The sequence below is a fragment of the Lygodium microphyllum genome, chromosome 27, assembly GCF_053477565.2.
Source record: "Lygodium microphyllum isolate KBCC chromosome 27, Lygodium_microphyllum_v1.1.10, whole genome shotgun sequence".
Lineage (NCBI taxonomy): Eukaryota > Viridiplantae > Streptophyta > Polypodiopsida > Schizaeales > Lygodiaceae > Lygodium > Lygodium microphyllum.
In genome coordinates this window covers 111,440,147-111,468,086 of record NC_141161.1, presented here as the reverse complement: position 1 = coordinate 111,468,086, position 27,940 = coordinate 111,440,147, and the positions used below count along the sequence as shown (strand labels likewise).

At 41.5% G+C, this 27,940-nt stretch overlaps 1 protein-coding gene across 1 annotated transcript; it reads left to right on the top strand.

Moving 5' to 3' along the window:
• Positions 1 to 6: 6 nt before the first annotated feature.
• LOC148012712 (uncharacterized) lies at positions 7 to 22,992 on the top strand. Its single transcript, XM_087669269.1, has 9 exons — positions 7 to 199; positions 297 to 416; positions 18,804 to 18,871; positions 19,014 to 19,122; positions 19,294 to 19,362; positions 19,512 to 19,569; positions 21,876 to 22,111; positions 22,216 to 22,267; positions 22,387 to 22,992. The coding sequence occupies exons 1-9, from the start codon at positions 197 to 199 to the stop codon at positions 22,452 to 22,454; spliced, it is 783 nt and encodes a 260-aa protein (XP_087525395.1). The 5' UTR covers positions 7 to 196; the 3' UTR covers positions 22,455 to 22,992.
• The last annotated feature ends 4,948 nt before the right edge of the window (positions 22,993 to 27,940 follow it).

The window sequence follows — 27,940 nt, the reverse complement described above, 5'->3', positions numbered from 1 at the left end:
CTCGAAAGGGATACCTGGCAAAGCCGGTAGAGGTGAACGAGCTCCTAAGCATCAAAGACGGTGTCGAAGCTCTCAGGTCACTGCAAGCAAAGACGCCTTCGCTTTGCTGGCGCATAGCGCGACCGGTGCAACTGCTTTTGCACCCTAAACCCTGCACTTAGCCCCGTTGCGACACGGCTCGTATATTTCAGTGACCATGGTATGTGCTACAGCTCTGATGGTGCAAACATGTTAGGATTCCTTAGTGTTTCGATTTGTGTCTGAGCCTATCGTGCTCTTGTTGGCCTGCTTTGCAGCCTCAGGGAGACCACATTGAGCTTCACCGCAAGCGGCATGGATACCGCCCGGACTTCTTCGAGAGGAAGCGCAAGCGTGATGCTCGAGAGGTGCATAAGCGCTCAGAATTTGCACAGAAGGTAAACTTTCTCTTTATTTGAACTAATTACCAATGGGGTTGTAGCCCAAGTGGGGGGTTTGCGCGTGTGGGTGTTTCATGGGTGCGTGAGATCAAATATATCCCCTGAGAAAGCTTCAACATCGTCTGGTTATTCACATCCTAGAGCTGGCTTCGCTTTCAAGTTCATGATGAGGTTTGGAGGAGTGGTTGCTCACAGTTTATTCCCACACGGGGAGACACATCAGCAGTTTCGTTGAAGGCGGGGAATCCATGATCATGATGTGCTTCTACAGGGCATTAGTACTAGACATAGGATTTGGCTATTTACATTTTCTATGATTAGGGTTTTGAGTATGATTGACGTTGACTTGGTGCTTATTCTTTCGATATCTTTTGGACTAGGAGTCATGACCTAGAGCTAAAATCTTGGAGTATTTCCGATGGTGCATTTGGGTACTTCGAGTATCGCTTGTCATTATTGTATGTGCTATGGTGGTAGACTTTGGTAGATCATTGCTATGGTATGGGACATGGTGATGGTTCCTAGGGGCTTGTTGTTTCCCATCATTGTATATTTTAATATATTGACCACCCATGATCTGAGAGAGGGTGTTCGCAATATATATTATTTAGGTGTTAGGCTCTTTATTAGGCTTTGATTTGGGTGCTCTTATGGATAGTTGGGCAGTCCATTTAGGGCTTGTCTTAGGTCTCATAATAGTCTATATATACTCCACTCCTCCATTCTTGTTGTATTGGATCACATTCACATGGAGAGAGAGAGAGAGAGAGAGAGAGAGAGAGAGAGAGAGAGTCCGGGGGTATTGTTGGTCACCATGTGCCATTCATGTGTGTGATTTATATGATACATCTCGTATATTGTATTGTGGATTTCATTGTATGTTCATTCATTGTTTGAATTCTTGTGTACTCTCTTTCATTGTTCATTCTTCTGAGCGTTCAGCCCAACTTTGGTGTAGGCTCACATAATACATTTAATTTGCCTGATTTGGAACCCCTTTGTTATTCAAGTTGTGTAGAATCCAGTTGTAAGTTACCACCGAGACCATGATACCAGCATAGAGGAGGCTCTGGTGATTGGAGCGCATCTTTAGGTTTACTTATTACATACAATCATTCTTAGTTCTCAACCATCCCTTCCTCTTCACATGATCATTTATGTTCTCTTTCGTACAGCTAGAGGGGCTCAGGATTAGACTCCACCCTTGCATCAGCTATCTTATATTCTATTTTTTTGTTGTTGTCTAACTTTGACCTAAGCTTGGGAGTTAAAAAACAAGCAGTTTAGGTGAGCAAGCTAGCGAGGAGGAGAGAAATCCCTTATGATGCATGCAATACATCCACAACATTTTTCTCATGCCACTATTGCTTGTTTGTTGTCACAACCACCCTAAAAACTTGTGCTCATTTGGATACATTTTTCCCAACTTTTTATCCATACTTTTGCTTAAGAAGTACATGGTCATCCAAAAATTATTAAATCCAATCTTGGTCCAAACTTTCAAAATTGAATAATTTAATGGAAACTTTGGCATTAAGGTTCACAAAGCTCCAAATTATTTAAATGTGCATGGGAATCTTACACATTAAATGATTAATTAAGTTTTGGTTTCTTAACATTGAATTGTTGCGGATGATCGACTTGCCTAGGTCTGGCACAACTTATGCAATGTCTCACTTGCACAAAGAGCTAGGAGTTAATCACATGGCAATCTCCAACTTAGAAAAACACATCTTGGTGACATGCTTCATGTTGCTTGGTCTCCCTTCTTGGGCATAGAGGGGATGTTGAGCTATCAAAATGTGCCTCCCAAATTCTCGTACTCTTTTGGCTCATTGAATAGGCTTGAAGGGGCATTTTTTACTTGTTTGTACGACACTCTAGAGAATTTGTATGACACTCTAGACTTCTTTTGGTCCAACATGTTCTATAAAAGGGATTCAATGCTCTTCAGTTATCTCTTCCTTAATCCTCTTCTTCAACATGCTGTGGGGTCCACACATTGATTTTTTATTAAGGAACACAACTTTAGGTATCTCTTCTCGGCATATTAGGATGCCATCCTAGTGATGCTAAATTTGTTCCATAGTCACAAGTAACAGAGGGAACTCGGCCGTGGGATGTTGGGATGCCATCCGAGAAATGTGTGCATCACAAAAATTGTCACATTTGAAAGTGACATAGCTTTCTTTTTTGTCACAACTTGATGGTATGCTATGTAAAATGTCATATGTTGTGATGTGACACAAAATGTGATGCCACTTTCTTTTTTGTTGATGGCATGTATTTGTTAACTTGCCATTTTCTTCTATCAGTTTGTCATCTCTTGGTCATGATCTCTGTCAAAGTTTGATGGAGACATTGGAGCTTTGATAGTCTTTTCCATTTGGTTTTGTGTGCATTTCCTTCCCCAATCAATTTTAGGCATGCATCTTTATGTTTTCCGAGGTGTTTGTTAGTCAAGGCAGCCTTTGTAGGCTGCGATCGGCCCTTGTATACTGCGTTTGCCGCCGCGTTAGCATTTTTTGCAGCATTTAATGCAGTAGGCCAGATTTTATGGAGTCCTTCTTCATATTTTTTGCATGTTTGCTGATCGGCCAGATTTTGGGGATGTTGGCTATATAGAGCCCACACTTGGCAGTAGACAGATCATCATCTTCTTTAGTCTTTTGCAGGTTGTTGCAGACTGCACATCATGTGTATGTCTCCATCTTTAGCTGCCATGATTTTCAACCTTATTTAGTGCCTCTCATTGACGCTCAAGGCTATGTGTAGGGACTGATCAGTCCATCATTGTATTCAGCTTTCTTTCCAGATTCAGCGCAGATTTCTCTTCCATTCTTGCTGTCTTTTCTCTTCTCCTTTTCTCTTCGTGTTTATGTTCCTCTTCCGTTGCACAATTTCACATGGTATTATCGCCTAGGTGAGGATGTAGTTCGCCACCAACCTCCCAAGGCCCCGATTCAGGTAGATCCTCAAGTGATGGAACCTGACTAAGCTGAGAGTGAACACGACGGATAACACACACAGAGAGTAGAGAGCAGTAGAAAGGAGAGTGAGCATGACACCCTTTGATGTTCGGTACAAAAGACTAGTGTGTTATCCGTCGTGTTCACTCTCAGCTCAGTGAGGTTCCATCAAACTAGTATCAGAGCACAAGGAGTGCACACTTCTCGAAGCTGGATAGACACAGGCTAGTCAGGCGACCTCAAGTGAGAGGTGTCAACATCAGTATAGTTAGTGTTCAGCAAGTGCAAGTCAGCGCAAGGTCAGTGTGGTCGATGGGGGGCCAGGCGAAGATTACACAATGGTTCAGGTGGGCTGTTGGAGAGTAGGCGATAGGCGATAGGTCGACATGGGGTCACACGGGACCTGCACGTGATTGCGACGGGCATTTCGACGGGACATGTTGTGACGTGTTTGACAGGTCACCCGTGGCTAGATGCCACAGGTCATGAATCGGCAGTCAAATCTCTGTCATTTTAAAAAAAAATATTTTAAATTTGTTCCCCTTCAACAACTGGGTGCGTGCACACATGCACAGTGTGCAAGCTTGACTTGAAAAATTGGGGCTTTTCTCGGATTTGGGGACTTTACTGTAGAACCTGACAATCCGACTTGGAAATTGCAAAATCGGTACACATTTGCCCGGGAATTTTGGAGCTTTTCACATTTTAGTGAAATTTTTTCAATCTCACTGAAATTTGTGCACACCAGACCCGAAAAATTTGGGGATTTGTCCAGATTTGATGCGAGCAAGACACAACCATGATATTTGTCTAAAAAATTGTAGGAATTTGTGACATTTTACCTTTGACCTTTGGGGCTTTTCATTTACATGCAATATGGGCTGAAATTTACCCAATTTCTCGACATTGATGCACATTGGATCTCGTGCAATTTGGGGCTTTTACTTTTTGGGCGAAATTTGTGCGCCATTTGGTCATTTTATGTACATGTGGGTTTAATTCCATGCAATTTGGACATCTAGCACTTGGAAAAATTTGGGGGTTTTGCTGAAATTGCTCTATTTTGGTAAAATTGGCCTATTCTATGCATTTCAGAGACAGTGCAGATGTATGGTTGATGCTTTGAGCACAAAAATTTTGGGGCGTGTCAAATTTTGTGCCCGTGGGTGCGTGTACAACAGAAATTGCAGCTAAAATTTGGGACTTATCATGTAATGTAATGTATTTGTCCTTGGAATAATTGTAATCATTTATGGAGTGCTGTAGCACAAGGTTTAGTGCTTCTGAAAATTTATTTGCAGATCTGAAATTTCTGCTTTTATGTGGTTATTTATTGCTGGTTGGTACTTGTCTGTACCTTACCTTGGTCACTTATGTGACAGTTTGGGCTTGCATTTGCTGAATTTTTTGGTCACATTTGGGCTGAAAATCATGGCTGGCAGTAGGGACAGCAGTCATCTCATGCACATTAAGAAGCTTGAAGGAGCACATAACTTTGCAGTCTGGCAAAAACAGTGCTATAATATCCTGTTGCAGAAGAAGTAGGCAAGGCCGATTAAGACTAAAGGGGCAAAGCCAGCAGATATGGAATAGGAAGACTGGATGAGTTAAATGAGCTTGCATGCTTAACCATCAAGCTATCTATTTCTGATGCCTTGCTATTTAACATTGAAGGTTTGGATTTTGCCTATGCTATTTGGACTCGATTGGAAGAATTGTATGCCTAGAAGAGTGCCGCAAGCAAAGTTTTTTGGCTGAAAAAGCTTATGGATTTGCATATTATAGAGGGTACAGCAATGTCTACTCACTTGAGTGAGTTTAACTCCATTTTCAGCTAGCTGGTTGCCTCGAAGTTCTTGATTGATGAAGAATTTAAGGCTATGTTCTTGCTTTGCACTCTGCTAGAGAGTTGGGATACATTCAGGACTGCTATGAGCAATTTTAATGCGATGCTTTTGTATGCTGATGTAGAGAGTGCTCTACTCATGGAAGAAATAAATTGCAGAACAATGCATCTAGTAAGTCTTCCAATGCTTTACATACTAGGGGCAGATCACAGCAGAAAGGCAAATCTGATAGCAAGGGATGTAGTAAATCACGCGGTAAGGATGTTGAATGCCATCATTGTGGCAAGAAAGGGTCATTTTAAACGTGATTGCTACAAATGGAAGAAAGAGAAAGAAAATGGCAAGAAGACAGATGATAGCAAGGAAGAGAAGAAAGAGAGTTGGCCTAATAAGAGTAGTGTTAAAATTGAAGAGGTGAATGTAGTCACTCATGACAATAACAGTGGGAATGATGTACTCTTGATCTCTTCACACTTTGGTGCACATGCTTTACTTGGAGATACAGATGATGACATGCATACTTGGATTCTCGATTCAGGTGCTTCCTTTCATGTCACCCCTCATCGTGAGTGGTTCTTTGCCTATACAGGGGGTCGACATGGTGTTGTTCATCTTGGGGACAACTATGCATGTGACATTGCAGGTATTGGTAGTGTGCAATTGCAGTTTCAATATGGTTCTGTCTTCACACTTCAGCATGTACGACATGTACCTCAGCTCAAGAAGAGCTTGATCAACACAGGGCAACTAGATGACGATGGATTTCATACCACCTTTGGTGATAGGAAATGGAAGATCTGTAAGGGATCTAGAGTGATTGCCAGAGGTTGTAAAAGTGATACCTTGTATCCTCTCCATGTATCTAGTATGAGTGATCATGTTGTGACCGAGCAGCCAAGTGTTTCTTTGTGGCATGGTCAGTTGGGACACGAGTCAAATTGGAATGAAAGTGCTTCTTGTTTGGGTTACTTGCCTTGTCTTCGTTATGCTGATTTTGAGCATTGTGATCATTGTGTTTATGGTAAACATGGACAGACGTCTCATAAGAAGTCTCTTTCGCTAAACTCTTCTCCTCTAGAGTTAGTACATTCTGATGTATGTCAGATGCCAGGGTTATCTTTAGGGGGAAAGAAATACTTTGTCACCTTTGTCGATGATGCTACACAGAAGGTATGGGTTTACCCTTTTCGTAGCAAGGACGAAGTGCTTGACAAGTTTAAAAAATTCTTGGTATTGGTTGAAAATCAGACTGATAAGACACTTGAGCGACTTTGTTGACAATTGTGGGGAATATGTGTCCAAGGCCTTTCAGGCATTTTGTGATAGGAAAGGGATAAAGAGGGAGCTCATTGCCCCTCATAATCCACCCCAAAATGGAGTTGTAGAGCGTATGAATCGTACCATACAGGATAAGGTCTATACGATGCTGTATCATGCTGCTTTACCCCATGGTTTTTGGGCAGAGGTTGTTATGACAGCCGTACACTTGATTAATCGGTCATTGAACAGACCACCTTTATATGCTCACCTCAAAGTGTTTGGTTGCGAGGCTTTTGTGCACATTCGTAAAGAACACAACGAACTTGAGCCAAAGTCCTGTAAATGCATTTTTCTAGGATATGGTGACGAGGGTGAAATGGGGTATAGATTATGGGATCCCAAGAAAAGGAAAATGGTACACAACAATGATGTTATCTTTCGAGAAGATTGCATGCATAAATAGTCCGAAAAGATTGAGGAGGTCCGTAGGGTTGTATTTCGGGAAGAAATACCTTTTGGATAGCAAAATGTGCCTGCTGTATATTAGCAAATACCTACTGCAAATGAACGCGCAAATGCAGAAAATAATGTTGGAAATGACTAGCCAGCCATTGCCAATAACAATGAGCCACTAGATGTGTAGGAACAGCTAGGACAGCTAGCTGTTAATGCTGATTTGCAGGTTGAAATGCTAGGATAGCAAGCTGAACATGGAAATTCGCAGGCTCAACAGCCAACAAACAATGATCATTGGGTTAGGAGATTGCCTAGGGCTACTAGACAACTTGATAGATTCGTTCTTGGTGTAACCAATGTGGCTGATTATGTCATGTTGACACACTGTGGTGAACTGTCTTGCTTTAAGGAAGCAATGGATAGATAGGACAACAAGAAATGGTATAAAGCCATGTTGTCAGAGATGTAATCTCTTGAGTAAAATGACACTTCGGACTTGGTGCAGTTGCCTAAAGGGCAGAAAACCCTTCCATGCAAATGGGTTAACAAGATAAAGGTCACTTTTGGTTCCTTGCCAAAGTACAAAGCAAGATTGGTTGCGAAAGGGTACAAGTAGGAACATGGAGTTGACTTTGATGAGATTTTCTCTCCTGTAGTCAAGATGACTACATTGAGAACCATTTTGGACTTGGTTGCAGCTGAAGACATGGAGCTCATATAGATGGATGTAAAGACTGCATTCTTACATGGTGATTTGCATGAAGACATATATATGCAGCAACTTGAAGGGTTTGTGGCAAAAGGGAAAGAGAAGATGGTATGTAAACTCAAAAGGAGTTTGTATGGGCTGAAACAAGCACCAAGAGAATGGTGTCATCAGTTTGATACATTTATGCAGTCTCAAGGTTTTCATAGAAGTCAAGTGGATCATTGTTTGTACACCAAGAAGGCAGCAGATTGCAACCAGATTATCTTGGTTCTGTATGTTGATGACATGCTGATTGCTGGTAGGGATACTCATGCCTTGGACTCACTAAAGCAAAGTCTTCATGGCAGCTTTGACATGAAGGATCTTGGTGATGCAAATCACACTCTTGGCATGCGAATACTCAAAGATAGGTCAAAAGAATTATTCTATCTATCTTAATTGGAGTATATCTCCAAGGTTTTACGACGTTTCAATATGGAGGGGGGGAAAACAATTGGGGTTCCATTGCCTCCATATGTGAAAGTCAATGTAGAGGACAATTCTACATCTGATGATGAGAAGGTTGAAATGGCCAAGATACCATATGCTTCAGCTGTTGGCAGTTTGATGTATGCTATGGGTGCTACACGTCCTGACACTACCTTTGTAGTGGGAGTGGTTAGCAGATACATGGCAAACCTTGGTAAAAAGCATTGGGAAGCAGTTATAGGTATTATGAGATGTCTCAAAGACACAAAGGAGTTGTGCATTTGCTTTGGAAAGCAGAAGGCATCTGTTGTTGGCTTTACGGATGCAGACTATGCTGGTCATGCGGATTGCAAAAAGTCCACTTCTGGATATGTGGTTACCTTCACAGGAGGAGCAGTCTCTTGGATCTCCAGGCTACAAAAGTGTGTTGCATTGTCTACTACAGAGGCAGAGTATGTGGTTGCCATTGAGGCATGCAAGGAGGCTTTATGGCTTTCACGTCTGGTGGGAGAGCTTGGCATTACAGAGTTACCTGTTCTCCATTGTGATAGTCAAAGTGCTATCATGGTAGCACAGAATCCTGTCTTTGATGCAAAGAGGAAGCACATATAGGTGAAGTATCACTTCATTAGAGATGTGCTTGAGAGCAAGAGCATTGAGCTTATCAAAGTGTATATAGATGATAATCCTGCAGATCTTCTCACGAAGGGTCTTCCAGCAGAGCGGTTTGCTCATTACCAATTTTTGTACCTCTTTAGGTTTTAGATAGATATATATGAAAGTACAAATGTGCTAAGGGTGTGGTTACACCCGTATACATATAAAAGGCACGATGGCCCTTTATTTCCAACATCGAGATCTTGGGAATCAATAGGTGAGATGACTGTTGAAAGGAAGCCACTGCATCCAAGGGTAGAAAAAGAAGGTAAAAGGCCTCTGCCAGGGTATGCGAAGGATTGAGCGGTGGGTGGGGATTCCCTTCCCCCTTTGAAACTGGAGGAATAGGAGTCCCCTCTGAAGTCGCAGTAGATGTAGATGCCCCCTCGGAGGGCAAAGAAAGATCATCCCCCTCTTAATCCCACTCTGAGGTAGATAGAGAATCCAAAAACTCATGGATCACGGACTCCAAAATATCTGAGGATGAAGGAAGTGCCGTCGGTCGTGCTGAAGAAGGTATCTGGGGTAGTGAAGAACTCCTAGAGGTGGCCTCTCGAACTTGAGTAGACGAGTTGAAGGGTGGGGCTTAGATTGGGCAATGAGTGGGCAACAGTCGCGCTGCTTTTCAATGGAGGGGACCGAGTAGCCGAAGAAGAGGAAGGAGTCGAGCAGCCATTGTCTCTTGAAGAAGCGGACTGATGAGGAGACTGTATCAAACAATCACTGTCTCTTGATGAAGCGGGCTGCAGAATCGTGGGCCGTGGTAGTCATTGTACCCAAAAATAGGTGGGAGAAGATTGCTGCTGGCATGCGATGATCTGCAGGAGGTCATAGCGCCAATCGATCCGCCATGTGCTTGAAAGGACTTAGTGCGTATCAGATGCGTCTTATTGTCTTGAGCATAATACTCTAATAGCTGATGCAAAACGATCTTTGTGGCCTAGAAAGGAGAGGTAGCACAAGGAGTACCTAGTGAAAGACACATATACTATGGGAGGTGGGGAGCAAAGGTCGAAGTCGGCAAGCATCGGTGGTGTGTCTGGTGATGCCATAGTAGAAGCACCCAGTAGTTTGGTCATCTGTTGGTAAAGAAGCCATGGGTACCAGTGTGCCTTGCTGAATAAAGAAGAGGTGGAAGAGGTCAACCACGAATCACGAACTGCAATGTCCGCCTCAAGGGGTGTGGGGATAGTGTGAAGCATGAACCGCAATGTCCGCCGCAAGGGGTGGGAGGGCAGTGGAAGGGTTGGAAGTGAGCTGCCAGTGGGAGGAGATTGCTACCAGCAGTAAGAGGTTGCAACCATTAGAAAAACGTAAGTGAGGAGAGAGAAAGACTAAAAACGCAGGAAAAGCTAGCAGTAGCAGTCAGCATGCTAAAATCAGCTCTGAACAGTGTGTGATAGGTTGGAAATAGGCACCAGACTGTTGTAAACAGCAATGGGGCCAGCTTGGACCGTGATGTCCTCTGCATTCGGGGTGTGGGTAGCAAGCTGAAATACCTGAAATTTGCAAAAACGAGATTGTTTTTTGAATGGAGAGTGATCAGCAACAGTCGCTTTGCTGTAAAAGCTGCAAATTGCGGGCAGAAGGTTGGGAATAGGCGAGCGACAGACCGTAGATGACAGCAAGGGAGAGCTAAGACTGCGATGTCCTCTGCGGAAGGGTGTGGGCAGCAAGCTGAAAACACCTGAAACCTGCAAAACGGGATTTTGATGTAGCAGAAGAAGAAGAGAAGTGGATGCTAAACCCACCACCAGTCTTTGCCGTCATTGGAGTGGAGGATCTTTGCTACTGTTTGAGTAGATCTAGCTCTGATACCATATCAAAAGATGACGTACCAGCGAGACAATAGGGTTTGCGGGGAGGAACACGGAGTGAACTCGGCAAACATGGAGAAGAGAAGAGATAAGAAACTCTGATGAAAGGAATGATGAAGTTTTGAATCATGGAGTGAATGTGATACAAGGGAACAAGGATGCCGCAGCACAAGGAAGATAATGAAGACAGCCACGAACCACGAACCATGAACCACAATGTCCTCCTAAAGGGGTGTTAGGGCAGTGGAGAGGCTAGAGAAGAGCGGAGGTGACGGTTTGAATGAATGAGCCGTGAGGAATGAATGAGAGAGTGGCCTATAAATAGGCATAGTTAGTTTGGGATGGCGCTCCTTTTTGGGGTTGCAAACCCTAAACGCAAAACACAGAAACACAAAAATGCAAAAATGTAAATTGCGGGTGAAGGGCGAAGGGTTTCTCAACACCCTTCCCTTGTGCCCCTTCTGAGAAGTGGCAGGGAGGCCCCTTCTAAAGATGAAATACTATGAAATTGATTAAACAACCAAGAGTAATGCATTTGTTGATGCTCAAATTCATAGAAGGTGGGTATGGTAGGCTATGAGATCACGTGTTGCGCAAAATGGAAGTATTTCCTTGGCAACTTGTTTAGAAACAGTGTAACATGGTCATCGAAGGACTTAGGAGTCCTCGTGGTAGAGAACTCCATGAGAAGTCGTCAATACTTAGACAACTTGACCTTAAGGTCGTTCTAGTCATGTTGGTTGGGGCACAACAGAGCGACCAATAAGTAAAGTCATAGAGGCAAATTGTGGTACCACTTGATCGACACCTGTGTAAAAGACCCCATGCTAGGTGTAACCCCAAGGTGTGTGGGATGGAGGTTGAGCCTCCCCCAAAGGTGCATGAGTGCCACCTAGAATTGAGGATGAAGAGGTCCTGAAGATTGTGCCTATGTTTGACCGTCCCCTGGTGTGGTATGTGCAAGACCATGTGGTGAATGATATGCAAAAGTGAATGGTGTGAAAGATAATGGTGATGCAGTGGAAGAAGTGGGTGGGATAAATGGGTTTGAAATTGGTGTGTTACATTAAGTTGATTTTGATTAGGTGAATGAGATTGAAATGATAGGGAAGATGCTAAATGCAAAGAAGATGATGCACCAGATTCATTCTCACTTTTTGAAGCATTGAACACACACACACACACACACACACATATACACACACAAAATCAACACTTCAAATCTAGAGATATGAAGAATTGAAAGCACATTTAGAAATGATTTTAGTAATTTGATCACAAAATCATTGACCAACCATATGGCATGTACACATAATTTATAAATTTGACCTATTAACACCTTTTCAATATCAACCATAATTCGTGAAATTAGAGACATAATAATCAACAATAATAAAGATTCAAAATATTGTAATCAACAATGGATTATGGTGCATTGTAATCAACAATGTTAGATGAGTCCAACAAATGTGCATTGCAAAGCCACAAAATATGCACTAAAGTCTAAAGATGCAAGTTACAAGAGCTCCTAGTTTCAAGTCAATACTCAAAAGTTTCGAGAGGCTAAGTATTCTCATTCATGAAAGATGGCTCCCTTGTGCTTGAATGCTCATCTTGCTGAACAACATCTTGGCCATCACCATTACCATCATCATCATCATTGTTGTTGTCGTCTTTTTTCCATTGTACAAAAGAATCAGCCTTTGCAGTTGATGTACAAGCTAGCAAGCGAAGATTGGAGCTCACATAAACTAGGTCATTCGTCTTCATTGCACCAAGACAATTTCTTTCTTTGAGTGAATATAATTGAATGAGCTCCAGAGTTTCTCTCAATAAGAAGAGCTAATTGTTTGGCTAAGAATACGAATAGCCAAACTCTACAACTTTGGAGCTTTTGCCCCGCAGTCCTTCCACCATAAAGTAGTTCCAATATTTGTCATGTTCTCTAGTGTATCCTTTGTACCAAACATCCCTAATGTCTGTTGATAGACATAGGGCTGATTTTTTATTTCGTGTTGCATTTCACAACTAGGATAGAGCCTTGCAAGCAATGTGTTCCAAGCCTTGACCACCTCAAGGTCTCTTTCTTTCATCTTCCCTTGAAACATGGGACTAAGCATATATGTTGCAACATGTATAGGAGAGTCATAATCATTTCATTTGCTAATGCATTACTCCTTGATTTGCTCATGCGTGTTTGCATTTGGTTCCAAACTCTTCAACTTCTCAATCATGTGATCCATACCTTCACAGATCTTTTCAATGCATGGATCCATACCATCTGCAAGCCTCAATATGTGAATGATAGAATCAACCATTTGGTTGGTGCTATTCACCTCATTCCAAAAATTTCTATTAGAGACATATGCATTACATAACATAGTAATAGTAGTGGCAAACCCAAGTCCAATTTTCATACTTATCATTGGCAAATAGCTTCTGAATTGCACCTTTGCAATAGTATAATCGACTAAGCATAAGAAAGCTATATGCAAATTGTGTTCTTGAGTATTTGAGAAGTTATTTGTTATTCAGCTAAAATACGCTGCGGTTGGCAAGACGATGGTACACTTTTGACCAACGTAACCTCACTGTATGTGAGTACACAAATTAGTTCATGAACGACAATGTATGTGGAGAGCATTAGCGATGATGCTAAATTGCACAAGTATATCTATGGGTTGAAACCAAGCCTATCGGCAGATGTCATGGCCCAAAAACCTACCACACTGTTTGATGCAATTGAACTAGTTGAGAGAGATGCAAGAAAGTATTGTAAGAATGAACATTTTCAGCAAGGTTCTGGACAGCCCCGCATCCCTTCACGATTAGCCCCATACGGAGGTGGTTTCCGAGGCACTTCTATGCTTAATAACAGCCCCAAAGTCTCCACTTACCCCTCCTTCCATGGTGAAAGAAAAACGGGCACTTTTGGGACATCATTTGGCTCTAATGCTGAGAATAAGTATGTTGAAAATAAACAGTCCACTGCATCACCTTCCCATGGATCTAGTAGCCAACGCTTCATTTCTCCAGATGCTGTGAAGGAATGGAAGGAAAAGGAGCTATGCTTTAAATGCAGAGATAAGTACAAGGTTGACCATGCCTCCAAATGCTCGTACAAGACAGCTAAGGTCAAGGTTCATAGCATGTATGTCATGGAAGATTGGCACAATGATGAGGATGATCTGCCCACCGACCAGGATGAGCCTACGGAGGATGTTGATCACGAGCAGTTCTATGACCCGGAGGATGGGCTTCCCTTCGTGGGTTTCCCTTCGACCCGGGCAGTGATCCATCACGGATACTTGATTTGACATCCCACCCACCTATCACTTCCCTTTGCTCTATCTCCTTGGATGCTTGGACGGGTTCTTGAAGCCTTAGCACCCTTCGCATTCAAGGAAGTATCCATGGAAAGCATGTCTTCATCCTTGTGGACAGGGGTAGCACTCACAGTTTGTCAATAAATCAGCCATTGATCGGTTGAAATGCACCCCTATGGCATTACACCACCCCTTGAAGGTCCAAGTAGCAAATGGAGAAGAAGAAATCAACACACATGTATGTCCCACAGTTCCCTTATGTTTGGCTGAAAAATATGTGGCATTGGTTGATCTAATTGCCCTAGATATGGGCCCCATTGATGTTGTCTTGGGTTGTGTGATTGGCTGAAACAATTGGGGAAAATTGCTATGGACTTCTCTCAGCTCTACATGGAGCTTATGATACATGGGCAGCCCATCCACGTAGAGGGAGTTCAAGATCATGCTGATTTTCAGCTCATTATAGCAAAGCAACTCAAAAGGGAGTTTAAGAAATGCTTATTTTGCAATTAAATAAGGACAATTCAGGTCAGCCCTTTGCATTATCTAATGATTCAGCCGTGCAAGCTCTACTTGAGGAATACAGTGACCTATTTCAGATGCCTACAGTCCTTTCTCCTAAGAGGCAAGTGGACCACCCACTTGATTTAGAGCCCCATTTCAAGCCAGTAAACAAGCCCCCTTATAGACTCTCCAAGTGTGAGCGTGAAGAGGTTGCAAAGCAAGTCAAGGAGTTTTTGGAGATGGGTTTTTCTCGTATGCATCCTTTGTCTTGTTAGTCAAGAAGAAAGATGGCTCGTTTCGCATGTGCATTGACTGCAGAGACTTGAACAAAATCACGGTGAAGAATCGCTATCCCATTCCACGGATTGACAATTTGCTGGATGAGTTAAAAGGGACATGCTTTTTCATTAAGATTGACTTACGCTTTGGCTACCATCAGATTCGTATGAGGGAGTGAGATGAGGTCAAAACGACCTTTAGGATTGATCGTGGACTTTATCATTTTTTAGTGATGCCTTTTGGGTTGACTAACGTTCCCGTCACATTTCAAAGCCTCATGAACAAAATCTTACAACCCTTTCTGTTCAATTTTGTGCTTGTTTTCTTTGATGACATCCTCATTTACAGCAAGTTGTCTAAGGAGCACTTGACACATGTCTGAAGGGTGTTTGACATATTGAGAGAGCATCGACTCTTTGCTAAGGAGAGCAAATGCAGCTTCATGCAGACATTTGTGCAGTACTTGGGACACATTGTGAGCAAAAATGGCATATAGGTTGACTCGAAGAAGGTGCAATGTGTTAGAGACTGGCCCACTCCTTCCACCACTTCTTTGCGTGGCTTCCTTGGTCTCTCTTCATTCTATAGACACTTCATTAAGCACTATGCCACCATTGCAACATCTTTGACTGATCGCTTAAAAAGGAGTCATTCTTTTGGGATGCCACTGTTGATCATAGCTTTAAATAGTTAAAGGACGTGCTTACGTTTGTCCCCATCCTTGTCTACCGTGACTTCTCTAAGCTGTTTACTATTCATTGTGATGCTAGTGGCAGGGTTATTGGTGCAGTATTGTTGCAAGAGTATAGTGTGATTGCATTTGAGAGCCGCAAGCTTGATGAGAAGGAGATGCAAATGAATGTATATGACCCAGGAGATGTTGGCCATCCTCCATGTCGTCAAGAAATGGAATGGCACCACTAACCACGGAGTCCTCCAATACTTCTTGACTCAGTCCACTTTGACTCCTAAGCAAAGGCGATGGGTGGCAACCTTAAAAAACTATAACTTTGACATTTCGCACACCCGAGGCAAGGATAATATTGTGGCTGATTCACTCTCTCAAATGTGGGCATGCAGAGTATCCTCTATCTCTGAATTGCACAGTGATTAGGTTGAAGGGCTTCAAGAGGCTTGCTTGTTAGAGGATCACTTCAGCCACATATTCCAGAAATTACACCATGGGGTCATGGTTGAAAACTCCCAATATCAGGTCAAGTATGACCTTATTTGGTCCCATGGCAAGATTGTCATCCCCCACACTTCCCCCTTCACACAGAAGATCATGGAAGAGATGCATTCTTGCCCCACTGTTGGTCACTTGGGTGTTTTCAAAACAAATGATAGGATTGCCAAGAGCTTTCATTGAAAAGGCTTATGGAGGGATGTCAAGGACTTTGTGACCAAATGTGTTTCATACCAACAAAACAAGGACATTACTCTCAGGCCCGTTGGCCTCTTGCAGCCTCTCCCTATCCCTAAAGGGAAATGGACTCACATCACAATGGACTTTATCATTGGCCTTCCCGCGACCAAGGAAGGGTGGAGCAGTATCTATGTGCTAGTTGATCGCCTCACCAAAGCTGCCGAATTTATCCCCACTAAGACCTGACACACTGTTTCTCAGGTGGCCACTCAGTTTATGGAAAATGTCTTCAAGTTACATGGCTTACCTCAAGTCATAGTACATGATTGAGATGTAAAGTTTATGAGTAACTTCTGGTAGAGAGTTTTCACCTCCATGGGGACCAAGCTTGCTCCATCCATTGCATACCACCCCAGATTGATGGCCAGACTCAAAGAGTGAACAAATGGCTCGAGACATATTTGAGGCGCTTTTGCCATGATGTACAACAGAGTTGGGATATGTGGCTCCACTTGATTGAGTTTGCATATAATAACTCCACACACTCTAGCATTGGAGTTTTCCCTTTTGAGGCCTTATATGGGTATAAGGTTCCTCTCCCCACAGTCTTATTTAATCATAAGATCTCAGAGTCAGATTGAGTTGGATTGCATGCAAGCCTTACTTTAGCAATGTAAAGTGAGCCTTCAAAAAGCCGAAACACATATGAAACTCTATGCTTATGAGAAACGAAGGCATTTGGAATTCTAGGAAGGGGAATTGGTCCTTTTGAAAGTGCTTAAGTCCCGCTACCCGACTCTCAAAGAGGGCAGCAGTAACAACCTGGCCCACCGTTTCTATGGCCCATATCGGATTCTGAAGAGAGTTGGTGACTTGGCCTATCGCTTAGAACCTCCCCCTACCACCAAAATCCACAATGTGTTTCATGTCAGCTAGCTGAAACCCTTTATGGGCTCCTTAGTGGACTATGTGGAAGAACTTTCCCCCATAGATGAAGAAGGCATCACTTAGTATATCCTTGAGGCAATCATTGGGCAGCGAGATAAGCACTTACGATCTTGATCCATTAAAGAATACCTCATCAAATGGCAAGGCCTACCCTTGGAAGAAGCCTCTTGGCACTTGGCAACCATTGTCAATGAATTCCCCTACCTCCAAGAGGCCCCACGGCCTAAAGACTAGCCGGTCAAGCCGGTCATGCCCCATTTGACCACCCTCTACTTGCAGATTGCACACTGTTTTAGAACAGTTTTGTACTTATCCAAATCTCAGGCATGTGCATTCTACATAGGCTGAAAATACTCATTATAAGCTCCGTTTCAACATGTGGTATACCCTATTTGGAGCAGCCTATCAAAAGTTATGATCCGTTTACTTCAGTAGGCCGGTCTTGGACAGCATGCTGTCCCTAGTCTTTACCTACCCAATTTTCATTGTAAAAGGGCTCAGAGTAGTACTCTACAACCCTTCCTTAGCCTACGCATCACTCCCCTCTATTTCTCCTTGTTTTTGAGGGCAAAAACCTTCAGGATAGGGATGGATTGTAACAAGCGGGATACACACTGACTAGGGGTTAGACACCCAGTCACACTGACCGGGGTATATGAGGTGCAAGAGTCCTAGAGCAACAAGTTATTATCTTGAACATACTCTTCACCTTCATCTCCAGCTTCCATGGCTTCCTCCTTCCTTCTCTTCTCTTTTTTGTCTCTCTCTCTCCGCTTCTAGTCTTCTTTTTTTCTCTTCTTCTTGCTCTTTTTCTCTCTCTTCAGATCTTCTTCTCCCTCCTCTCAGTTTCATTCATTAGAGATTCTTGTAGTAGGAGTGGCCTACTTAGATCCAATGAAATTATAGTTCACCTAGAATGGCCCAAATGTTAAGAGCTTGAATCACCTTTGGGCATTGCGATGTACTTGGGAGTGAGTTGAAGGAAAATTGTAGCTTTGTTTTGGTGTTGCATATGACATTGAAAGGTTACGTGAGCTCAATGAAATTACTAGATTATGATCATAGTTACTTGTAGTGGTAAGTGTTGATGCAAATTGTAGGCTCCAAGAAACAACAACAATTTGTTTTGTCATAGTGAAGTTCAGTATAAAACTTGAATGCATAACTAGAGATCTTGGGCTCAAGAAGACAAGTCCTTGTGGATAATGCATGTTAAGGAATCTCCAAAAAGAAGCTCAAAGAAGGAACTCTTAAAGTGGATAATATGTAAAATGTACCTCATTTATTCAAAAGAAGAGAACATAAAGATGGAATCTCTACAGGTTTGCAATATGTTGCAATGGTGTATGAAGACTTGTTGTGGGATGTTTTTGGTGGCCAAACACAAACACGGAAATCTTCAGTGCTTAAGGAACTGCCAAAATTCAGCTATCATAATCTCCAGTTAACTGCTAAGTTAATCGCCTAGCTCCTGCCCTGCCGTTGGAGAGAAAACTTTAACCTAAACCTTAAATCTAGTATGCACCTATTTTTAAAGCCATCCTTGCATCGTTGAATGATTGGAGTGGTAGATGGTGATAGAGATTTATCTACTAAGACCAAATTGTGTGATCTTTCTTTTGTGCATTTTTCTTCCAAGAACTTTGTGTGTTATTCTAGGATTGTATGTTGATGGTCCAGAAGTATAGGAAAACCTTGTGTGTTCTCCTACTGTAGAAGCATACTTTTTGATACAGTAACTAAATGTTTATTCTATTTATTGCATGATTTGATGCCAGGCCTTGGGTATCAAGGGGAAGATGTTTGCAAAGAAGCGCTATGCAGAAAAGGCCTTAATGAAGAAAACGTAAGTATGAAGTAAGGTTTGGATATATACCTAAGGCTGGGTCCAAATGTTTTTTCTCTGTGGCTGAAACTGGATGTCTGGTTGTATGGTACTTGGTTTCACAAATTTGACTCTTAACGAGGTGCTTTTTTATGCAAATCAGACTTGCCATGCATAGTGAGAAAACGAATAGAAGAAAAGCTGAGGATAGTGTACAGGAAGGTGCGATCCCTGCTTATCTTCTTGATCGTGAAGCTACAACCAGAGCAAAAGTGAGTGCATCTGATTTTTTCTATTTGGGCTTTACTACGTATGTACTCCAGAATTCTTGGCCAAATTTCGATTGTAATTTGTTATTATTCATTATATTCATCTCCTGAATCCAAACATGGACTGTTCATTTCTGGAACCGTTCTTAGTTGATCTGCTAATTTCTTTCTTAGGTGTTGAGCAATACAATCAAGCAGAAAAGGAAGGAGAAAGCTGGCAAATGGGAGGTACCATTGCCCAAGGTATTCTGTCCTTTCCTTCTGTCTTCCAGTACTTAGTAGATTGTACAATTTCAGATCAGCTATTTTAGCCAAAATTTTACTGAGTGAAACATTTGAAGGTAATGCAATTTTTATAGTGGTATGTAAGCTGTTAATTTTTTATGCTTCAGGTTCGACCAATTGCAGAAGATGAAATGTTTCGGGTTATCCGCTCAGGAAAGCGTAAAAGTAAGTAGAAAATCAAAATCATTATTGCCAGGCCTTTATTCTTACTCTTCAGCAAGCTCAGATGTATCCAGTTCTTTCCATCAACATTTTGTCTGCTTGTAAAATGGCTTTTTGTGGCACTGAAACAGTCTTCTAGCTGATTAGAACAGTCTTATGAATGTGCATGGGCCACTGAGTAGTTAGATGGTCCACAATTGTAACACCCACCTGGAGGATGGGGAGTTACACTGTTACTGTATATTGAAAGAGAGAAGGAAAAAGGTGGGGGGGTTTTAAGCCTTGTCTAGAACAATAGTTTATTTTATTTAGGTACATTCATAAGCAAGGTGAGGTAAGTGAACAACTTCTAGTCTAGAGCATGTGAGGCTACAAGGTCTGGATTTTCAGTCAAGGCTTTTGTTTGTTGTCTTTGCTGCTTGGTGTCTGGCAAATATGATTTTTTTGTATCTACTGTCTGTTGTGACAAGCGCTAATTGTCCAATTGCTTCATTCTGCATCACTGCCTGCTCCTAAGTAAGTTTATCCCTGAATTTGTGTTGTCTAGCTGCCTTGATTGTGTTGCATGGGCACATTGCATAATCAGTATGTCACTGTTTTTGTATCGAGTCAAAATCAGTATGGGATTTCAGTCTGAAAGTCAGTTTGCTGTTAAGGGATTTTGGTGTCTTCCAGCGTGACAAAGCATGCAAGGGTGGATTCATTTACCACCCAAGTTGTACTGCTCTTTAATAATCTAAAGCAGCAGATGGCAGAAAGGGATGTTTAGGCAATTCAGTCAAGGTCAGTTTCCCGTTGATGGTTTTTGGTATCTGCCAGTGTGACAAGCTACACAATGGTGAATTTGTTCATAGATGACAATGGCAATGTTCAATAGGCGTAGGCAGATTGTGAAAAACAGTCATTGGACTAGGAATACACACATGAAGCCAACAAATAAAAAAAATGCATCTAAACTGCCAAAGCTCCTATGTCTCCGTTAGACTCTGGCAGAAGCTCATAACCAAGAGATGACATGCTGACATAACTAAGATAGGTAGGCTAACACCCCCTATTCTAGCCCCATTCTAGCCATGTGAAGAAAAGTTGTGGGCAAGTTGCTTTGTGTTCATTCTTTGATGAAGGAGTGGGTTGCGCTAGGGCAAAGTCAAGCGATAGAATAGGTTTTGTGTCATGCAGCCATGGATTAAACCACTTAAAGAAGTCTGGGTTTTACTGAAATGAAGCATAGCTTTATCGGAACTTGGGTAATGCAAAATATGTATGCACTGCCCACTCAATTTCTACTGCTCTTTAAAAATCTAAAGAACCAGAGGACAGGTGCTAAAATGCATTTGGACCCAAAGGAGACGAGACTTAAGAGTGTGGTAGGATCTTATGTCACCTTAGAAAATCCTTCCCTTTTTACCTGGTTTGGGCATCGAGTTGATTTTGATGAGAATTAGAGGAGATGCTCAGTTTGGTTATTAATTGGTAGATCACGGAAATGATAGCGTTTGGGCATTTACCTCTTCTGAACTGCTACCACTGCTCTGGTGTGCAAGTTTTTAAGCTCTGAGCTGCTGCTACAAATACTTACTGAACCTGTGCAGGCAAAGCATAATGCAGGAACAGAGTTGGCGGAAACAAGATATACTGGGCTTAACTATGATAAATTGCCTGAGTGGGCTTGACTACTGAAAACAGCCGTTGTAGCAGGTGTTGGGAAACAATCTTTGCTCTTACAGGTCCATATGGTAGCATTTCTTCATGCAGGCTTCATAAACATGGTTGCATGCCATACACAGGCTTCATACATCGGAATGCAGGGACTTTTCCTCCAGCTGTGCCAAGAGAACTTCGACAAATGTCTCTCATCTAACTTCAGACATAATTGATGCATTTTCGTAATGAGTGTGTTGTAATTGGATTACTTGATGCTAGCTTTAGAAGTTTATGAAGTTCCTTAGGGTGGGTAAACTGTATGAGGAATCTTTTCACATCAAATACTTTAGACAGAAGACATTGGGGCATTACCAATGTATGGTGCTCCTCACGGCAACTGTTACATTGATTAATAACCTACCTTAAAGTTCAGGGAGTTAAAAGAAGCATTGGATTCATGAGTACATTTTAGGACCCTGGAATAGGCTTCATGTAATACTGCAGTTGCCTTTAGGTGATGGATTACAATACATGCTGGTTTTGGAGGCGCACCTCATGAATTTTTACTTTTGGTTCAACTCTTTAGCGAGTTGCAGAGCTCATGGAACTTTCTTGGTTGGAGAAACTTAGAGATGGAATTTGTCCTTGCTAAATGTGTATGGCAGCCAAGCAATGGAAGCGAATGGTGACAAAAGCGACTTTTGTTGGGCCTGGGTTTACAAGGAAGCCACCAAAGTATGAACGTTTCATCCGACCTACTGGACTTCGTTTCACTAAGGCACATGTAACGCATCCTGAGTTGAAGTGCACGTTTAACCTGGATATTATAGGCATTAAGAAAAATCCAAATGGACCCATGTACACATCTCTTGGTGTTATCACTAAAGGAACTGTTATTGAGGTAAGAGATCTTATGTTTTCCTTCATTTATTATGTTGATTTGGGGCATTCCTCACCATGGTTTTGTGCCTAAGCCAGATTTTATTGATTAATTCTGTCTTACAGGTAAACGTGAGTGAGCTTGGTCTGGTGACTCCAGCTGGTAAAGTGGTGTGGGGTAAGTGATCCTGACCTATTATTGTTGCACATTCCATTTTGTTTATATGAGGACGGAACCAGAGTGATTTTGTTGTTAATGGTAGTTGAAACATGCCTGTTTTTGATGGTTTTGTGCAGGGAAGTATGCACAAGTCACAAATAATCCAGAGAACGATGGCTGCATCAATGCTGTTTTGCTAGTGTGATAACCTGACCAGGGATTTATGAGATGAACCGTTCTTGGAGACATCAAGGCTGTGCTTTTTTGGAGTTCAAGACAAGGCAAGTGTATGTATAAGGGTGTTTTTCTGATCCACTGAAAGTGAGGATTTCAGGAAGTATTTTTGTACACAAATAGTATTTCTGTACAGAGTTGATCTTGCAGAAAAAACAAGTTCTGTACACAGGTTTTGTCTTAATAGACCCAAAGAATAGTAGTTAGGACATGAGAACATGGTGGGATGGAATTCTGAGCTTCATCTTAATGAGAATCTTGCGAGCCTGATTGACCATTCTGACTGTCTAACTCAAGGCTGAAGTTTTCTGCCCATGGGTGCTAAATTTACAAGTTACAACAATGTTTTCTTGAGATGGTGTGCTCCCGGCAACTAAGTTTACTTCCATTAGACGGAAGGCCATCCATGCTCAGCAATCATGATAAACAGGTTCCCTACATTTGGTTGGAATGCTGTTCCCTCAAAAGTTTCTGCTGTCTATCTTAGCAGAGTTTAACCCAAAAAAAAAAAAAAAAAAAGCTTCTGCCCAATGAGTTGGTGATAATCTAGCAATGTCCTGTGACTGTTGACATGTTTTAGCTACAAAGTTGGTCTTTTGCAAGTTTCTGCAGTTAATCTCTTTTTATGTTAGCAGATCTCTTTGTTTGTTTGGTTATCTTTTTCTTGTTTGTGCTTTTCGACATTGCTTCTCGTTACAAGTTCCTGACATTCTAGCAGTGTCCTGTGATTGCTAACATGGAGGGATAACCTGGCTGCAACTTCATGCAGCAAATAGAAACAGCCCAATCCAAAACTGATTTGTCAAATTGCTAGAAGTGAACGACACATTGCAGTTGTTAACATGTGCACATGACCATATGTCATGCTAGTTGTACTACACATGGAGAGATGACATGGCTGCCACTTTATGCAGCTAACAGAAACAGCGCAATCCAAAACTGATTGTCAAATTGCTGGAGGTGAATGATACATTGCAGTAGTTAACTTGTGCATGTGACAATATGTCACTCCTCTTGAGCCACATCTGGCATTTGGTACATCAGGAGCTGCCAAATAATGGTGGCCGGGGCTTGAGGGCAGGTGTGATTCCGGTTGAGAGGTCTTGTAGGATTTGGCTGGCATTTATGGCTCTGAGGGCAGAGCTACAATCTCTGCTTTATGTTTTACTGCAAGCTGATAATATTAGTTTTGTAGTAAGAATGCTTTTTATTTTTCATCACTGGTATCATTTCCCTAAATACGTTTTTATTAAATTTTAGTCTCTCGTGCTTCTAAAACACTTCACATCTCTTTTTGGGCTCTCTCTGGTGAGATGCAGCTTGCTTTCTGGAAATGAACCCAACAATTAATGATAAATTTTTGAGATGCATTTTGACCACTTGTCATTGGCACGTCATTGAAAAACGTGACTTGTTTGGCCTGCTGGTGGTGCTTACGAGGGAAAGTAAAGATCTCAAGAAGAATAAATTGAATGCCTAAAGCTTTCAACAACACCTCTCTCTTTTGAAGCTATGTTATAACTTGTGTGTGTGTGGAGTCCTAGACTCATGTTGCAGCTATAGGATGGCATTTCCTGAGGATCTACAGCAAGGGATTTATGATTTTGTTTGAGTTAGTGTCAGGGACCGTCCTTGCTCTAGGAGGGCTTTTGGATACGGTGAGAGAACTATTGGAATGAAGCATGCGTGCTTGCTTTCACCTACTCTATTTGGTGTTTATGTTGAGGGGCATTTAGATTATGTGGATATATTAGGGGAGTAGTTGCACTCTTGGTTGATACATAACAATGATCCTTGGGAAGATAAAGGTGATGGTGTTTCATACCACACAAGCTTGGGGGAAAAGAACACTCCAGCAAGATGAGGATGAAGATATAAGAGTACAGTTGAGTGATGAAAGCTGATACAAGGCTTAGCTTGTGTATGTGTTACAGTGTGTAGTTGTAGTGAGGGCGTTGGAAATGAGGAGGTAGGAAGTGATAATGACCAACTAATTGGTGTGTTTATAAATAGGAAAGAAACCTAAAATACTTTCAATTGGTGTGAATGGAGTGTCATTGACTTGGTGTAGGCCTTTTGAACTCCCAAGGGATGCAAAAGATGAATCAATGGCAATGGAGGAGCCTTAAAGGTATTTGTCACAATCTTCATTGTGGGGCATTCTACTAGCTTTGGCTTTCCTGTCATTGATGTGCTCTCGAATATAGTGATACTGGATCTCAATGTGCTTCATGTGAACATGAAACATGTGATTCCTAGCTATGACTAGATAGCTTTGACTATCCCCACACGTCAGTGGGTTGTGGTTGTGGAAATCCAATCTCAACTGTCATTGTCAACCCAACATCCTTGGCAGTCACATAAGTAGCTCGTGCTCGGTTTTTTGTGGAAGAAAAAGTAATAGTTGGATGTCACTTGCTGCTCCAAGAAAAGGCACATGATCCCAAGGTAAAACTAAAACTTATTAGTACATATTTGGGAAGTGATAGTTGGCTTTTGCTTGTAGCTCTAAGAAATGGCACATGATCTCAATGTAAAACTAAAACTTGTGGTGGATCTTTGGGAGTTTGTGATGAGCTCAATCTAAATGAGTGACTTGCTCAATAAAAAATCATCGTTGTGTTGCCTCACAAGTATCGTGAAACTCGTAAAAGGCCTTGCTAATGGGGTTGAAGAAGTCATTGCATGAATAAACATAAGACATTAATTGCTAAAGAAACATGTGGTTGGGTATTAATGAGCCATATCAAAAACCCACATGTTGGCACAACTTGGAACTTGGGTTTATGGGGCTTGGAATCGGTTTACAAGCATTGAAGTTAAAGGTCGTCACAAAGAGTGAAATTGGTGCTCTTAGCTTTGCATCACTCAGAAGAGTTAGCAAAATTATTGATAGTATCTTTAGAGCCAAATAATTGAGGATCTAAATCACAATCATTGCCATTTTTTCAAACCTCAACTTGACCAATACGGGGAGGTTCAAGGTAGGATTTACTCTCATCACCCATGGATTGATCTATGACCCCATCCACAACACAATTTTGAGGCTCTCTAGGGAACCTAACCTCCTATAAAGCAAACTCAATGCTAAGGGAATCTATATGATCCAAGCCCCAAGGTCTATGACTTCCCACTCGTGATTTCACCACGTCTCAATACTAGGCATCTCTAATTCATTCCTTCTTCCAATGGGAATATACACACATGGCAACTCATCCACAATGTATGATGGCTCTAACACAATCAACTCTAGTAGCCTATTCTCACTAGATCCAACCTTAACCTCAACATCTTGATTGAAATGGCTCTAACTTGAGTTCACATTTATCCTTAGTCCCATAGGGAAATCTTGAATTTATTTATCCTTAGTCCCATATGCTATCCACTTCATTTACTTTCTTTCTCATTGACCTCTTCTAACTCTATGGTCTCCATATCGTTCTTTCTATTAGAAGTCTCTAATTCTTCAAACCCTTGTTTCAAAAGATCTCCTTCATATTCACCTAGATGTGAATCAAGTCAAAAGGGTATTTCATTACTCTTAGCTTCTCCATTCAGTTTGTCTAGATTATATTCTATTGGCATTATTTCAAGTCTTAGGGGTCTAAAAGGATTTTGTCATTCTTCTTTATCTCCTACATGGTTCATATGGCTTAGAATTATCTTAGGCTCTTCACACATTTGGGGCAACATGCCATGAAGGTTGACCTTGCATTATTAGGGGAGATTTGGACTCACATTTGGGCCTTTTAGTTTTAGAGAGAGAAAGACTCAACCAATAAGGAGAAAACTATCACTATGGTAAAAATGGGAATTTTTATTTTTTAAATGTTTGATCTCATTCTTAAAAATTTTCAACATGAAATATTTTTAGGTATTCTTGGGACAAATTCGTTGAGGCACAGAAACAAAGAGGCTCTTGAACAACTTAAGAGGCTAGATAGTGATATTTATTGTCAGTCTTGTGTACGCTTCTATGATCACTATGATTTTGCGGACTAAAAAATTACCCTAGTTTTTGCCAAACTTGTCTTGGGGACCCATATTTTTAGTGTAAAAAGCAAAAATTTGACTAACACTACCCCTTGCATTGCGTGGTTCTAGAGGTCCCTCTTGCATTAAATGGCTCCATGCTCATAATTGGACTTGCACAATGTGAGGAGGGGTGACTTGAAAATCTCATGCCCCCCCCCCCCCCCCCCCCCCCCCCCCCCCCTCGGGGGCTCGCCTCGCGCGCGTGATGAAGAAGTAAGAATCTTTCTTAAAAGCCATACTCAACAATTGCACACTCTCGAAAGACATGACTAAGAGAAGCACACTATATAAGTAAAAACATTTTCCTTGTCAAAGTAATACATTATAGGCCTTTGTAAAGAAAGGTCTTCTAAGGGGCCCTATAAGAAGTACATGGAATAGACAATTGTTGGTATCTATCTCGTCCTCATCAATTTTCAAACCTAGTGTTTATGGCCAACAACAATATCTTACTATTGTTTCCAAGGCCTCTTCCTGGAAGAAACTTTCCATTAGAAAATATCCACCTCTTTGTTCATAACACCCTTCACACTTAAATCCATTTTTTCTCAACTCCTCATTCATGTAGATAAACTTTAGATGCTAAGTATGTTAGTCATTGGCTTTTTAATCAAAAGGAACTAAGATACATCAAATTCACATAAGGAGAACACTTTTTCACAAAGGGTTTTCTTGTGAACAACAAAAATTGTATACAAGTGATAGTGAAAAAAGAAAGGGAAAGAGAAAACAAATAATCTCATTAAACAACTAAATAAGAAGTTTGTGGATGTACCAACCATAATGAAGGGACTATGTTTGTGGGAAAGCCTTCTCAATAACCCTAGGCAAAGAAACCTAGGAAATTTCCAATATCAACAAAATGAAACTTCTCCAAAAAAATGTATTTAACCATCATACACGTGAGATGCACAATAAAGAGGCTCGTTTTCTAGCATTGTGCCTATCACTAACACATGATCTTTTCTATCCATTCACTAATAAAATCCATGAGACTATTCGTCAAAGTAGAGGTGGATGAAGAAGTAATACTCTTTTTAAAACTCGATACTCAACAATTGCACACTCAAAAGACATAACTAAGAAAATCACACTTTATAAGTGAGAACACTTTCCTTGTCAAAGTGATGAAAAATAGACATTTTCAAAGAAATGCCTTTTAAGGGAGTTTATAAGAAGTACATGGAATAGAAAATTGTTGGCATCTATCTCACCCTCCTCAATTGTTCAACCTAGTGTCTAGTACGGTCAACACCAACATCTTCATATTGTTTTGAAGGCCTCTTACTCAAGGAAATTTCCATGGAAAAATATCCAACTCTTTGTTCATAACAAGCTTCACAGTTAAATCCCTTTTGCCTCAACTCCTTATTGATCTAGATCATCTTAGAATGATCTAATATCCTATTAATTAATAAAGTA

Bases quoted from the DNA above. Each gene is read 5' to 3' on its own strand.
- LOC148012712 (XM_087669269.1), top strand. The intron at 417-18,803 runs GTAAACTTTCTC...ATTTGATGCCAG, and splicing joins GCTCAGAATTTGCACAGAAG to GCCTTGGGTATCAAGGGGAA. The intron at 19,570-21,875 runs GTAAGTAGAAAA...TGTGTATGGCAG, and splicing joins CCGCTCAGGAAAGCGTAAAA to CCAAGCAATGGAAGCGAATG.